The sequence below is a fragment of the Lagopus leucura genome, unplaced genomic scaffold (genome assembly GCF_019238085.1).
Source record: "Lagopus leucura isolate 7727_CA_CO unplaced genomic scaffold, USGS_WTPT01 Super-Scaffold_100159, whole genome shotgun sequence".
NCBI classification, from domain to species: Eukaryota; Metazoa; Chordata; class Aves; order Galliformes; family Phasianidae; genus Lagopus; species Lagopus leucura.
The window spans coordinates 27,939,679-27,955,113 of NW_024962335.1; the positions used below are offsets into that span (position 1 = coordinate 27,939,679).

Genomic DNA, 15,435 nt, shown 5'->3' on the forward strand with positions numbered 1-15,435 from the left:
AGCTTATGTGATAACATTATCTTGATTTATATAGGCCTGGAGCGAGTTTGAACCACCATCGTAGGGATTTCTGTATTTTTATAAATCCAGTTTCTAAGTCATCAGGGAAAACATTGTGTCATGATAAAGTTGTATAAAACAGAGTTGAAAAACGAGACTGGGAGAGTACCAAAGTTTTTAAGTTAGCTTTTATGTAAGGCCTGGATGGAAGGAAAAAAATATCTTGCATTTTTAAGAATGACTTAAACATGCATGCCAATTAACACAGGATACTGATGAAAGAAACAAAGCTGTCATATCACAGCCATTACTAGCGTTAATAGCTGTGAGCATACTATGATGATAGTGTATGAACTACTCAAGAAAGCAACCCATGACCAGATTTAACTCATGTTGCAGCGTAGTGTCATCATAACATCTCCCTACTGCATGCTTCAAAAATGTCTTTGAACCTCAAGTTGCAAGACAGTGTGTGGTATTTGAACAACAGAAATGTAACACCAAAACATACTGAGATGGGCTTTATTAAAATATGTAAGTGCAACTTGTAGTAATGTTAAAGATACTGTAAGAAGGATTGGATGTCTTTCAGATGGACTGGCCTTGCCAGAAAATACCTTCTGCTTGTTTGTACCTTGTAGCATAGTTTCTCCTTATCATAGAATTTGCATGGGATTTGCACTACTGTTTCACGTAACTGAGTTTAGGGAAAGTATTTCTCAAGTGTGTAGCCTTCACACATGTGTACATCTGAAGATTTAAAAAACCTACGTCAAGAATGTTTATATAACTCTTCTGTGACGTCTAATTTCATATGCTGAAAAATAGGAACACATAGACCAGAATAGAAGGAAGAAAAACAAGTAAACTCTCTGAAATGTAATGTAAATGTTTTATATATTTATATATATGTGTGTGTGTGTGTGTAAATTTAGATATGTTTGAGGGCTGCTCTGAAAGTAATATCTTTTATTTTATTATATTGGCCCACAGTGCCAGTCGGATGTTGGTGGAACGGTAGGAGAGGCTGAACCTTCTGCCAGTATTAGGTTACATGTTGCCGTGTGACAGATGGCAGCAGAGGGACAGTCTGACAAAATGGCGTCTGGCATGGAAGTGTGTATGAAGCAAGGCTGTGTAGTTAAAGTCCTCCATGCGAAGAAAAAATGCACCCACTGACATTCATCAACACTTACTGAACATTTATGGAGACCTAACAGTGGATGCAAGCACAGTGAGGCGGTAGGTGGTGTGTTTCAGCAGTGCCAACAGGAATGTGAAGACAAGTCACATTATGGATTGCCATGAAGGTTTTTACAGGCACAACATATCGGCTCTTTTCCATTGCTGGCAAAGAATGTATAGCTAATGGTGGTGTCTGTATTGCAAGAGTGTTTTGTAGCTGTACTCTAAAATAGTATTATTGTGCTCTTTTTATCTGTTGTAGTTTCCATATAAATAAATAAGAGGCATTACTTTTGGAGTGATGTACATATATTTTAAAAGAAGGAATTTGACTCTTACAACCAAACAGCTTGCCTTTGTGTTCAGCCCCTTTCTGTGCTTAAGGTCTCACATGCTCAATAGGAGCTTTTTAATTATGTTTCCCTGATTGATATTGCTAAATATAATGATATAAATAAATAAAATGTAATGCAGAGAACATTTTATTATAATTCTCCTGTACCTCAGCTCACTGTGCTGGCAAGCATAGTGACACCTGGCTGGGTTGTGTCCTGGGACTCATTCTTGACATATTTAAGGCGGGGGGGGAGGAGAGGGAAGAAGCAGATTTTGCAAAATCATTCTCTATTAGTCAACCAATGCTTCGTCATTCCAAAGTAGGCGTACATTCTTTCCAGTCAAAGTGGAGAAACTTCATTTTTTCTTGTTTGGATTGGGCAGTTCTATGAGTTTTCCAGCATCACTTCATGATGACTGAAAACTACAGGGAATACTCAGAAATCAGTGATTCAAAGAATAGCTTAGAGAAGAAGGGCTAATTCCAGCAAAATGTTATTCCTTCTCTGCTAACGGTGGGTTTTTAATTATGACTGTAGAGGACTAGATGTTCTTTGGGTTATTTTGCTTGTTTGTGAACACTGTATATAACAGTGGGCTAGACTGATTGGTAAAGGAAATGTATAGTGGGCCTAATATACTACAGGGATATGATATAATTTAATTAAAAAAAAAAGGGAGAGACAATGAGAATGAACTACTTTAAAGCTAATAAAGCTTATTTGTATTAGTCAGATTAATTTAGGTAGGTGATGAGAAAGGGGAGGAAAACCAGCTGTTCTGTACAGTTTGATTACCATATAATTCTTAATCAGGAGTCTCACGACATCTTCTGATATCATCTTATCACAAAGGTCTTTTCATAGTGGGCAATATAGACCACTGTCTGCAGTTTAAAGGAACAGAAGAAAGAATAACTGATCCCCGGAGTGAGAGGAACTGTGAATCCATCATGAGTTAGAGTTTGTCTGTCTTTTTCACATCAATCAAACACAGTCTAATCTTGCTCCAGGGGTGGGAGTGTCTATGTGCATTTTAAATCTTGTTTAAATTGTGCTTGAATGAACTTTAGAATAAGTCTTAAATGACTTAAATGGAGTTACGCTGTTCCCTGCGCAGGACACAGTATTGACATCTGAGGTATACTAAGAGCCAGAAGAGTGAATAGAGAACTGGTATGCAGGAACCTTTGAATGTTGAATTAGCTTGTTTTGGAACCTGGCAAGTCAGTACATGTCATTTCCAAGTTTACCCTGTATGTAATATCACAAAGATATGTTATGGGGATTAACTTACAAGTTTTGGAGTCTTATACATACTACTGTGTATCAATGCTATGTGAATTGACTTCTATCATTAATTTTTATTATTTACTCTGATATATGTGGCATTCTCTGATCAAACACTGTCTTCTCTTGGGAGTGCATAAGGTTCAAATAAGATTGGTTTCTCCTCTGAAACATCTTCTGTGGAAAAGACTTCCTGTGAAGGTTTTTATTCTGTTTTATCAACACAGAATTTCTTTCTATCTTCCTTTCTTCCTTCCTTCCTGTCTGTCTGTCTGTCTTTTTTCTCATGCAGTCTTCCTTCCGAAGCTAAGAAAACTATTTTGGTTTATATCAGAATTCCAAACTCTGTTTCACTAAAATGATGGAACAGTCACTGATAGAAAGAGAATCAAGTAACAAAGAACATGAACAGAAGAGCAGGTGAAATAAGTGTAGGAGAGAAAATAAATCTTTTAATAATCGGTGAAGAGGATGAAAATGGTTATTCCCTGGAAAATTCCATAAATTATTGTTTTTGTAGACATTGCTTAACAAGAATTTTATGAGATTAAGCAGAAGACAGAAAGTAATTGGTCTAGAAAAAGCAGGTAAGATAGTGGGGACCTATCATAAAAGCAGATCCATGAGCCATCTGCTGGGTGGTGTGCATTTCAAAAAATGACGAGGACATACATTTTTCTGAACCAATAGGACTAATTTTGAAAATTTATATTCTACGTGTGGTGTCCTATACAGCAGTTAATTCCAGTGGAGACAGTGGGGCTGCTTCTCAAGTACTTATTTGATGTTGATAATTGTTTCTGGTCCTTCTAGAATATGGCAACTTACAGGAGATTGTTTTCAAGAAAAGGGCTAGTTTGATACTAATGTCTATGGGGGAGAAGTTGATTTTGATAGTTAAGATGCTCTAAAGGTCAAATTGTAATGCTCTGACAAGCAAAAGAACAATACATAATAGAAATAAATAAATAGATAGGAAATATGTAGAGCAGAACACGATTATTTGAAAACCATAGGGGATGTAGTCACACACCTGCCCTTCATGTTGGATATATGCAAAAGTCCTAAATACTAATACTATAGTATATTGGTATTTGATATATTGATACTAAATGTGTAGGCAAAGATCTTCTAAAGTATAAAGAACAAGTAATCCAAAAGAGTTTATTATTGGACATGGCATGAAATTCAGACTGCAAGTGTGTGTGCATTAGAAGAGACTTCCTTCATAGGACATTTCATGCATGTCACCCGTTAGCCTTGATGTCAGTGTTGTTTCATTAATTAAAACAGATGAAGTAACTATAAAAAGAGAAAGATAGTAATGAAATAAGTTGCTGGGAGGTAGGTAGAATTATGTTGTAAATATGGTTTTATTTTGCTACTAGAAAGAGGAAGATATATGGGGTTGGACTCGATGATCTCTGGAGGTCCCTTCCAACCCCTACAATTCTGTGATTCTGTGATTCTGTGATATGGTGAACGCCAGAAAAAGGTGAATATCTGTGAAGTCACAATCACAGATATCATCAGAATTCCTTCTGGAGGAATGATAAAAGTTCCTAGGACAGCATATTCTTTGCAGATATCCTTCGTTATAGTATGTTTTACCTCACCTTAGCCTCCTGGTTTGCTAGCAACATCTGTCTCTTGCATTATTCTAAGGTGGCTGGTAAAAAATGAACTGAAAGCAATGTACTTGTAGTAGTCCTTTGCCTGCTGGAAGCTTGCTGGTTCTGGGTGTGGTATGCACAAGGCAGCAAGCACCTATAACAGCATTTTAGAAAGATGGAGAAGCAGATATGTTATTCTAGAAGTTTGAACAAGTGAAGTATAAAAAAAGGTAAAATTTCCAGTGGTGCACCAGGGAGAATAGAGCCATAATATCACAGAAATCAAGAGGAGAACTGCGTGGCAGGAAATAATCAGATGTAATGTTACAAATTGATGCAGCCGGATAAAGCAATCCAAAACACAGATAATCAATGGGACTAAGACACTCAGAAAACAGTGATGCTGAAAAAGATTTGTGTGTTGAAAAAAAAAAAAAAGAAAAAAAAATTAGATATGAGCTTATAATGCAGCAAGGTAGCAAAAAAGGCAGCAACAAGGAAGTAATTGCTCTTCTTGTAACTGTGCTAAGATTACATGTGAAATGTTGTGTTCATTTCTAGCCACATTGCAGAAGTCAGCAAATTGGAGGGGTTTCAGATGCAAGAAACAAATGATTAAAGACTTGTAGGACCTGATTTGTGAGGGAAGTCTGAAAGAAGGGGGGCTAAATATGGGCTAGTAATAGGAAAGTAAAAATATGCAAACTGATGCAAAGGCTCTCACAGAGAAATGAAATGGACCACAGCACTGGAAGAAGCAGCTGTGCAAGAAGAGTTGGGGTGAAAGGAAGCAAACATGAGGCAGTGTTTGAGAGTAGTGAGAATTTCTGGTTTGTTTTTTAAACTGTGTACAGTATTAATAGTGACAATGGGAAACCTCACTGTCTGAGGCATTTTACTAGCCCAAATGTCATCTTCCAAATTGTTCTCAGCACAGAGGACCCAATTTTGACCAAACTCTGAATGGTGTGTGAGTAGAGTTCTTCACTCCCTTCTCTTCTCAGCCACCCACACCAAGGAATGAGGTGAAATACAGCTGCTTGGTATGATTCTCTGTGGGCTGTCAGAGAACATATGAGATGATCTTACATTCATTTCCTAGCTGTAGATTGTGGTGAATCATTGTATGGAAGACAGATAGCTGGAGACACCCATGAAGTCATTGCTAGCCTATTACTTCTATTTTATTTTATTACTAAGTACTATTCAAATGGTCCCCTTATTTGAAGGAGTTAGCACAGACAGTGAGTTTGTTTCATAGTAAGAAAGCAGGTGATGAAATTGTTGTTGATGCTCGGTGTAGTTTTTCTAGCACTTTGAAAAATGGAATTGTTGTATGTGGCTAGTAAGCGTGGATTTTTACAGAGATAATTGTTTTATACTGCATGATTTCCAAACTATTAGAAGGATTTAATGTATGCTGAAGATTCTACCAAGCTGTTTCGATAAGTAGTCTTATTTTTTGTTTAGCAAGGTCTTAAGGGTGATCTTTAGTCCCCCAGGGAAGACATCATAAAAGTCTTAAAAGTGCTTTTACAGAGTTTTATTTATTATTTTTTAAGCATAAAGATTACTAGCAAGAAGATAACAAGGCCATCATAGTACAACATGTTCTTTGTTTTTGCAGGTTATAGCTAACATATTAGGAGTTCTCAAAATACCACTTTTGTTTGTTAAGTATTTTGAGAGCAAATAGATGTAATCCTGTGTTACATTCTTAAAATGGATTTTGCTGGAGGAAGAAATGGTAGAAGAGATCTGGTCTGAGGATGTGTTGTCAGGAATTATGGTGCTAACTACGTTTACCCAATATAAAGTGATTGTTAATATTTTACTATTCTTAATACCTTCAATCTGTAGAAAGATTTGCAGGCCTTTTGGATATAAGAATGCTTCATTGCAAGAGGTGGGCTAAAAACAGAACCAAAATCTGAAGCACAAAATAAGTAAATGAATTGTTAGATATCCAGTGTAAAAAGGCTCTAAAATTTACCTCATAATATTTTCTGATTTTTTTTTTTTTTTTTTTTTTTACACTTCAGACTTACACAGGTTGGATATCATTCTTTGATTTGCAATAAATTGAGTAGAAATGGTGGGATACGCAGTGAAAAATACTAAACTTCTGATGTATAATTGGGGATGGGCTGGAATGAAGATCTGCAAAAGCAGAAGAAATGTTTGTCTTAAAGCACTGTTTATCAGATTGTGCTCTGTGCTATAGATAACCTGATAGTGGTATGTTGAAGATGTGCAGAGGGTCAGTCATTCACACTGTGCTGGTTCCAAGTCTTGTTTTCAGGGACCTGTAATGAAATCTGTGGGAACTAATTGAATATATATTGTATATTTTCAAAAATTCTCTTTGGCACCTCCTTTTTCTTTTGATACTGAAATTCCTTACGTCCCTGCTCCTCTGTGCTGTATATTACAGAGGGTGAAGTTAGAAATAAATTGTGAAACAAATTAAAAGTTATTCCTTCTGTGTGAATGCAGCCAATCAGTTTCTAACAGCCCATCTCCAAAGCTTGGAATTGTTTGAAATCTTCCCCTGCTCATACAGTTTTGACAGCTATCTGAGTGTCACGGAATTTGGTAAAAAAAAAAAAAACCAACAAAAAAACATAAAAAAACCGAAGTGTTTCAGCCTTAATGTTGATTATTGTGGGGTGCTGCTTGATACATGAGAGCTCCCAGTTTTGGTTTCAATTGATTGGCTGCAGTTCACTGCGGAGTAATGTAAGAACCGAGTATTTATTGTATAAAGATGAAAATACAGCTGCCATGAGGCTTTTGCCCAATAATCTCTATGCTTTTTGCCTCAGTTATAGAAACTGTCCTAATCTGCAGGAAATGTATATTATTGTCTCAGTTCCACACGTGGAGGAAAATTGTAGGAGAAAAGAAAACATGATATGGCAGAGTCTGTAGAAGAGATGGTCTTTTTGAGCTTCAACTAATTTTCAGTAAGGTTCATAGATGTCAAACACTGGAAATACCTGCTAGTCTTCTCACTGAAATCTCTGCGGGATATCTCCTGCCTTATCAAAAGGAGGTCATTAATCAGATACAGAACTTGGCGTCAAATAAATACCACCTGAGAGATTACCACCAAGAAGTAGTGATCATTGCTGGGAAAAAAGAAACAATAATAATAAGGGTGGTACCAAGCCATTAGCGTTTTAAATGGAGATGTGGATGGGACCAGGCTTTTGTAAGTCTGGTGGTTGATAAAAATTCCAAAATATGGAACTTGGAGACTCAAATGGATCCTAGTAGTAAAACCAAAACAAAATTTAACTGGAGTGTATTTCATTGGACGCTAGCATGATCAGTGCCAAAAGAAAAAAAAATGTGTCTCTGTTTTAGTGTGTTCAGTCTCCCTGATTCAGGTAAAATGCTTACTTCTCTGCCATGATGACCTCTTCAGGTGACTCTTCAGCCCCATTCATCAACTTCTTCACTCTCCATTACATTTCAGTACCTCCTCCTCATTAAAATCTTTGTCCTAAGGAAAAAAAAAAAGAACACCCACATAAGAATAGCTATCAGTTTGCATGGCTCTGATTGCAGAACCACAGCCTGAGGATGTTCTAGGTTTGATTATGTGACACCTTTCAACATCTCCTTTATGCCTCCTCAGATTGTGCACTTGTCAGTTCCTAACTCCTAATGGTGTATTTATCTCCTCCTGAGTTGTTTGGTTTGTTTTTTTTTCTGTTTATTTCAGTGTCTGTGCCCTTTTACATGCTGTCTCCTCTTCCTCTCCATATTCTCCGTTGTTTCTTTTACATCTCCTTGGGGATCATTCTTTTCAATCACTGATGAGCAACTTTGCTCTATGAAGTAAGCAAATAGACACAAGACCTATTTAAATGTAAGGTAGAAGCATAGAAATTCTACAGTGTAGAAAGAACTGTGTCCACTGGGGTGCTTTGAGGAACATACATTTCATCTTCCTGAAGGTGCCAGGTTGCCAGCCACCACAAACCACATAGGATTATGATAATGTCTGCACAACAGCCCTATGGCACAGAACACAGGAGGGAAGAATTTTCAGAGTCACTTAAGTGATTTAGAGATATGATGCCCATTGAAAGCTGATGGTACTTGTGCTGCTAAAGTTAATTACGTTAATTAAGGCAAAAATCCTAAATAGAAGGGTAAAAGAAAATAAAAGATCATTCTTGCATTGTGAATATTGTATGTGTGTTTTGTATCTTTTAAACCTTTTTAAAAATAGTGGAAATGTCAAGTTTTGTTTTTCCCTTAATTACTGGTGGACCTCCTGTGGGCACTAGGAGTGTTTTATAGCTTTCAGATTTTCACCTGAAGTGGTTACATTGCTGGATCTTTAATATAAGCTTTTAGGGAATTAATATCTATTAGCTAAAACAAAAATAAATAGCAAGTGGAACAAATCTGCTTAAGAATCATTTGTTTTCAAAAGTGTGAAGCATTCTGGTTTTTGATTGTCTTATGTCACACTCTTATCAGCTTTCTGGTCACTATGGAGACTATAAAACTGTGTAATGTAAAAAGCAGAGCAAAAAAAAAAAAATTTGCTTTCATGTCTTCTTTACACATTATAAAAGAGCAAAGATTGGGCAAAATTCCAGCTTTGAAAAAAGAACCTGTTAGGTAGCTTCTGGGATCACAGGCTTCTTAAAATCAGACAATATCAGTGTTAGTTTTAAAGACTCAAGTATTTTATTCCAGGTGTTCTTGGTTGCAAAGCCAAGAGCCTGATTCTCATACTTTTTTTTTTTTTTTTTGCTGCAGATGCTGTCTCCTTGCATACCATATGGTGATAATTAACAGTTTCAGACTTAGTTTAGGGTTGTCTTCTGCTTTGAATATCGGTTGGTTTGGGACAAAAATTTACTGTCAGAGAAACACAGTTGGCTTGAGTGTAATTGCAGACTGCAATAAAGTGCTTGTCTAGATGGGATGGAGAAGCTGAGATCAATTTGGAGCATTAAGTGATGCTTTGGAAATCTCACTGAGAACAACCTATTTCTTTTCGTTAGGCATTTTGCTGTCCCTTTTTAGAGTTGGAATTGGTCTCTGCTGGACCCAGAGAAAATCTGAAAGATACAGTTGGAATGAATAGGAACCTTTAACAGCAAAATGTTTGCACTTTTTATGAGAGCAAGGGTAACATTGTGTAATCTTTAAAAAAGATATTGCTCAGTGAGGATAAGTCCATTGTCCAGTGACATGACTTTTCCTGTCAATCACAAAGGTGACAAGGGGGCTAGATTAAGTAAAGCTTGCTCAAGATTAACAAAGGAAGATTATTGACCTCATCCCAAAAGGGCAGAAGCCTGTTTTATCATTAAACCTTGGAAGAGTTATTTCCTTCATAGGTGGAAAGCTGTTTGGCGATACAACGGCAACTCTCTTGCAACCGAGCAGGTCTTCCTCTGGGTTCTAGCTTGAGAGGGAAGCAGAAGACAGAACGCGTGGTCTGGTCCTTTTTGTTATTGTGGGGAAAGAAGGTACTGGGTTGTCTCAGCCTGCAGGATCTCTCTAGGTCTGTCGGCCATTCCGAAGTGGGAAAACCAAGAAGCAGCAGCATCAGGTGTGGGTGAGTATAGTCCCAGGGCAGGGTTTTGGGACATGTAGTGCCAGCTTGCATTAGCAGAGAAATTTGCAGCATAAATAAGCAACCGTCCCTATCCATGGAGCAGCTGCTGACTGCATCAAACCACTCTGGGATTAACAGAGCCAGAGGCTGCAGTGTAATCACACTTGAACAGGTGAAATGGTTGCAGCTGAGGGAGGAGTGATGGGGTTTTTACCCCTTTTGGTGTCTGAGCTTTGTGTGGCTTTATGGAATCCACTTTAACATGCCGCTAGTAGGTACTCACGTCCTTAATACCATTTGTTACAGCGTTGTTGCTTTCCTCCCAGGTAACTAAAAAAAAGTTGTGTAAATGTGTTCTTTCAAAAAAGGAAACTGTTAAATCTCACTTGTTAGGGGGACCTGCGTTCTAGGGGATAAAGGTTGGGCTGTTGCTGGGATAGCTTTCCTGCCGTTAAGGATTTCTCGGGATGTTTTCAGGGTGATGGTTAAACTCATGTCCGTCATTTCAGAGTAGTTTCCTTGCTGAAAGTTCTTTTATATAACTATAAGATGAGTATGTTTTTTATTTGGAAGTATACTGTTCTGTTGCATTGTTTTTTGTTTTGGTTTGGTTTGGTTTTTGTTGTTACAGTCCAGAATCCCTGGAATTCCTTTTTCACTACCTCCAATAATGACTTAAGAAAGAACAAAATGAACCAAGGGGATGTAAAGTGAAAGCCAATAAAATAGCTGAGTGTTTCAGATGGCTGTTCTGAATGACAATAAAAGAACCATGGACAAGTGGGGAAGGCACGTTCTTGAGCTGATACACTAGAAGTGTACATGTTGGACTCTCATCACCACCAGTAGCTGATGTGCACACTCATCCCCTGCTAAGGAAAGGAGAGGATTCCTCTTAGATTGCAAATCACGCAATGAATGTGTGATTGCTACAGATCTTCTTGAATGAATAATTCACTGGTGTACTGTAATTTAGCCCACTGAGATGTGATTGCAGCTGTTCCCCTACTGTATATGTTTTGATTAAGTGGAGTGTATGTTAAATCTCACAAGTGTATAAATAGCCCACATATGTGATACGCAGGCACTGCATACATGCGCACATAACAGCAGTCTAGGAAAATAATTTGCTTTGGTGTTGACTACTTTAGATATATTGTTGAATCTATCATTTATCTTCTAAAAAGTGCTCAGGGCACTTCCCTTTCCTATCCATCCAGCTATAGAGTCTTCCTAATGGTGATTCTGTGTAAATGCTTTGAGTTTGCGATTTCAAGACCTTTACTATGTAAGGAAATAGTTGCTTTGTGCCTATTTCACAGGTAGGAAATGGAAATGCAGAAACAAAAGTGACTTTTCACGTGGTTGCAGAGAACATTTCAAAAAACAAGAAGCTGAGTGTAACTCACAGACTGCACTTCTGTCCTTGCCCTGCACATTTCCTCTTCCTCAGAATGGAGACAGCAAATTTTTAGAGATCCTAGAAGTACTGACGGGGTCCATTTCAAAGCCAAGCAGTTTGAGAGTTCAAAGATCACCTTCTATTAACTTGCATGTCCCCCTAGATCTTATGTGCTTATCTTTCTTCTCTTATAATGAACTTGTCATATACACAGAATATATTTCTACGTATGAAAACACTTACCTGTACTCAAAATGTGCATAGAAACCACAGTGATAATTTCTGAGATTTAGACAGCTGTTGTAATTCCTTTGTGTTTGTGTCCGGAGTGTGACATATAGAGAAGCACAAGTGTGTGTCTTTGGTGCCCGTTCTGAGAGCTGATAGCTGGGAAAACAAGGAACTATATTTTTTCTATAAATAACTGATGGTACAGGTGGATTTAAGTACTGTAACTAAGGATGGTATTTGGCTTATGTGTCTTTGAAGTGTGAACCAGAAAGCAGCTTTCAGGATATTTCCTCTTTTGGAGTTGTTCATTGGAAAAAAAGTACTGCTTGATGAAAATGGGTTTGAATGTTAAATAAGGTCTGAACAGATCCTCTAGTCCACTGTTTTGCTCATCTAGACCAGGATTAAAAAACATTGTTTCCTCAGGTTTATACATTAAAACAACACCACCACCACCAACATTCAACTGCGACTCACTTTTGACATCCCCTGTTCACAACCAATAATATTTCAATTGCGTGACAAAAGTGGAGGGAGTTTTGAGAAAAAGAAGAGCACTTCTGTTGAGTTGGAAATTTTTTGGGGGCCTGGTCAAAAGCTCATTGACGTCAGTAGAAAGTCTCTCATTAACATCACTGGGTTTGGCTTTTGGGGCATATGACGGCCCAGATTGTAATCTCAGCTAAATCCGATTCTGTTAGGGAATTTATTCACTAGTATAACACATTCAAGCTGCTCAAAATTGTTTGCACTAAAAGTTTTCTTAACCAGCGATAATCTTTTTGCCATTCTTAACCAGCAGTCATCTGGTCAGTCTTTTTGACAAAATGAAGTAATCTTTGAAAAACAAATGCATTGTTTATATCTTCCATGTTGCTTTATTCAGATGTTATTGAGATCTTTTTTTAGCAATTTACATTCTACTCATGAAAGATCTCTTTTTTTTTTTTTTTTTTTACTGTAATATTGAGGCTTAGGAAACCAGAGATAATAAAAATTAGTCAGGAAAAAAAAAAAGGTAAAAAGGTAAAAATGTAATGCGAATCACTAAAAATGGAAAATGCCTCTCCTTCATACTCTGTAAAATAAAAACAAGGTGAAAATTACTGAGACACTTTCAGCCAACTCTGTGATTCAGATCAGAGATGATCCAATGACTTTTTCAGAAATAATATTAATTAAACATCTGGAATGCAAAGGTGTAAGGAAATAAGATAAAATAATGAAAAAAACAAAAGTCTTGAGAATCTGATCCAAATAAATTCTGTTAATGTTTGCAGTCTTGTGTTATGCAGTGAGCTTTGTTTAGAGACACTGGCCTAAGTTTTGCAAGATAGATGGCATATGTTAGCAGAGGGAAAAAAAAGGGGTTTAGAAATGTGTAGAAAAGGATATGAGAGATAAAAGGGAAAAGGAATATGGGCAGAGAATATTGCTTTATGTTGGAGGGGGACACTCTCACGTTAATGAAGGCGAGTTTGAAGATCTGGAACCAGTTTTGGTTTCCATTAAAATTAATGAGTAGACCTCTGTGGACTCGCACGTGAGGAGGATTGTGTGTATATTCTGGGAAGCCATAGAGTTTTGTCACTGTGCCGCCAGTGCAAGTCATTAGGCCACCTTTGTGAAAAATATTGTCTCTACAAGAAATAAAGGTGTAAGAAGAAAGAGAGAAATAGAAAATCAGAAGACAGAAAACAATTGCTTCATCCCTTAGAGATAGGAGAACTACTTGAACTGTGTGTTAAAATAAATCATATGATGAAGGGCATTTAATATTTGATTACTGTTTCATTTCTTACAGCAGCTAGCCATCATGGCATTAAGTACTTTATAAAGTCAGGAAATTAATGGTCCTTGTAAGAATTGAAGATTTTTTCCAAAGAAAGCTGTAAAAGAACAAACAATTAAAGGTAATCAATATCATTGTTATTAGGAAACCTACAAGTACAACACTTCTTGTCAATTAGGGAAAAACTGTATTTTATGTTTCTCTCTTGCAAGCTGATCTTTGTTCACTTCAGCCTGTAATCTTGGTTTATGCTTTATGGATAGGCTTTGTTCTGGGTGTTTTTGAAGCATTGCATGCTTTTTTAAAGGTTTCAACAGAAGAACAAACAGCAATGAACTCGAAGAACAAAGGACTGTTCTTTCTTACCATCTTTTTTTTTTTTTTTTAATCTTTTCTTAAGAAAAGAAAGAAATGTTTCATCTCATTTTTCTCTTCTTTCAGGAAGTTGATGGCAATAAAGTGATGTCTTCATTTGCCCCGCACAACTCATCTACCTCACCCTTGAAGGCAGAAGAAGGTGGGCGTCAGAGTGGAGAATCATTGTCCAGCACAGCCCTGGGAACCCCTGAAAGGCGCAAAGGGAGCCTAGCGGATGTTGTAGACACCCTTAAGCAAAGAAAAATGGAAGAGCTCATCAAAAATGAACCAGAAGGTAAGGCCTGGGAAACTGGCCAAAATTTTCTGTTTTGTTTTCTCCAGATTCTCTGGATATGTACACTTTTTAATCTTCCTATTTTCTGCTCCATTTACTTCTTCTTGCTAGCAGAATTGAAATAAAGAACTCATAGTACTTGTCTACATTAGAGATAAATTTTAACTGTATCCCATCATAGCTAATATTTTTAGCTTTTCCCAAATGGGAGGCTTTGTCTGACATACGGTCTTTTTGTCACAGATGCAATAGACACAGTATCCTGTTAACCTCCTCAATATGGGTACAGTGAACATTTTAATTTTAACAGTTTGGAGGTCATTTACATCGCTCCACACCCTCTACCCCCCTACCATTTTTAGAGCAAAAACGGTGTTATCAGCAATGTCGTGTGTGTGTGTGTGTGTAAAAATATCTGGTAGGCATGTCATTATTTGAAAGGTAAGAAGTTAAATTTGGAATTTCTGCATCGTGTCGTTCTCTATTTATCTGTAGTGCAGGGTACAATACAAACAAGCACAGCACAGGTTTTCTCCGTGTTGCTTCCAGCCAGCAAGTTTCAACCCAGGCACATAGGAGTCACCGCTTGAGAATCAGTTTCTTTTTGGAAGTCCAGTCAGTTTTAACGCCGTTTGTGCTCTGTGCACTGAGACTAAGACCCAGCATTTTCTCTCTGAGAAGCTACAGAGCAACTTTAAATAAGATTTTCAGTTCCTGTCCTTTTGAGGTAGAATCAAACCCCTGACTGGACGGTGAGGTTCTCACTATAACTTCCATAAGTATCTAGCATGCATATTTACAGCTGGATTCCCAAGAGTCTTTAGACCAGTTAGTGTTCTGTGAACTCACTGAGCCTTATTCCCTAATGCACAATAATAACAATTAGTTTTCATTCACACCTGCCTGTCTTGTTGTAGAAATGTATTTCAAATGTTTAAAAGCATGGCCCTCAAAGCCACCTCTGTGTTTAAGTATGAATTGGCAGCACCCACTAGGAAAATCTGCGTTCTGGAGTGAAAATATGATTGCCACACTGTGACGAAATGAGCATGACGGATTGTAAATTAATCTCTTCTTGACTGGAACACACAGTTTGGCTCTGCTGGGAAACAAAGTCTTCATCTGAGCTATTTTTTTGAAATATCACGTATAATCATAGCATTTCATTTTGAGTTTATGCTGACTTAATGGCCAGTGCCATGACCCATCTTGTGCTTTTGATTTGAAAGGTTCTGAATATAGTATAGAGAGGGAAAGGGAGACCAGACTTCTATTTGAGAGAGGAAAGATCAGAGGCTTTCGTGTTGAGTATGAGGTTGTACCAGCTGCACAGCCTCCATTGAGG

General features: G+C 37.4%; 1 protein-coding gene across 10 annotated transcripts in view; it reads left to right on the forward strand.

Moving 5' to 3' along the window:
- Window positions 1-15,435, forward strand: part of SOX5 (SRY-box transcription factor 5) — a 479,987-nt gene that overhangs the window by 249,849 nt on the left and 214,703 nt on the right. For all 10 annotated transcript variants that reach the window (XM_042890060.1, XM_042890061.1, XM_042890055.1 and 7 more), the window contains one exon: window positions 13,880-14,090. In XM_042890060.1, the coding sequence (XP_042745994.1) occupies window positions 13,880-14,090 (211 nt within the window). The remainder of the gene's footprint in view (window positions 1-13,879; window positions 14,091-15,435) is intronic.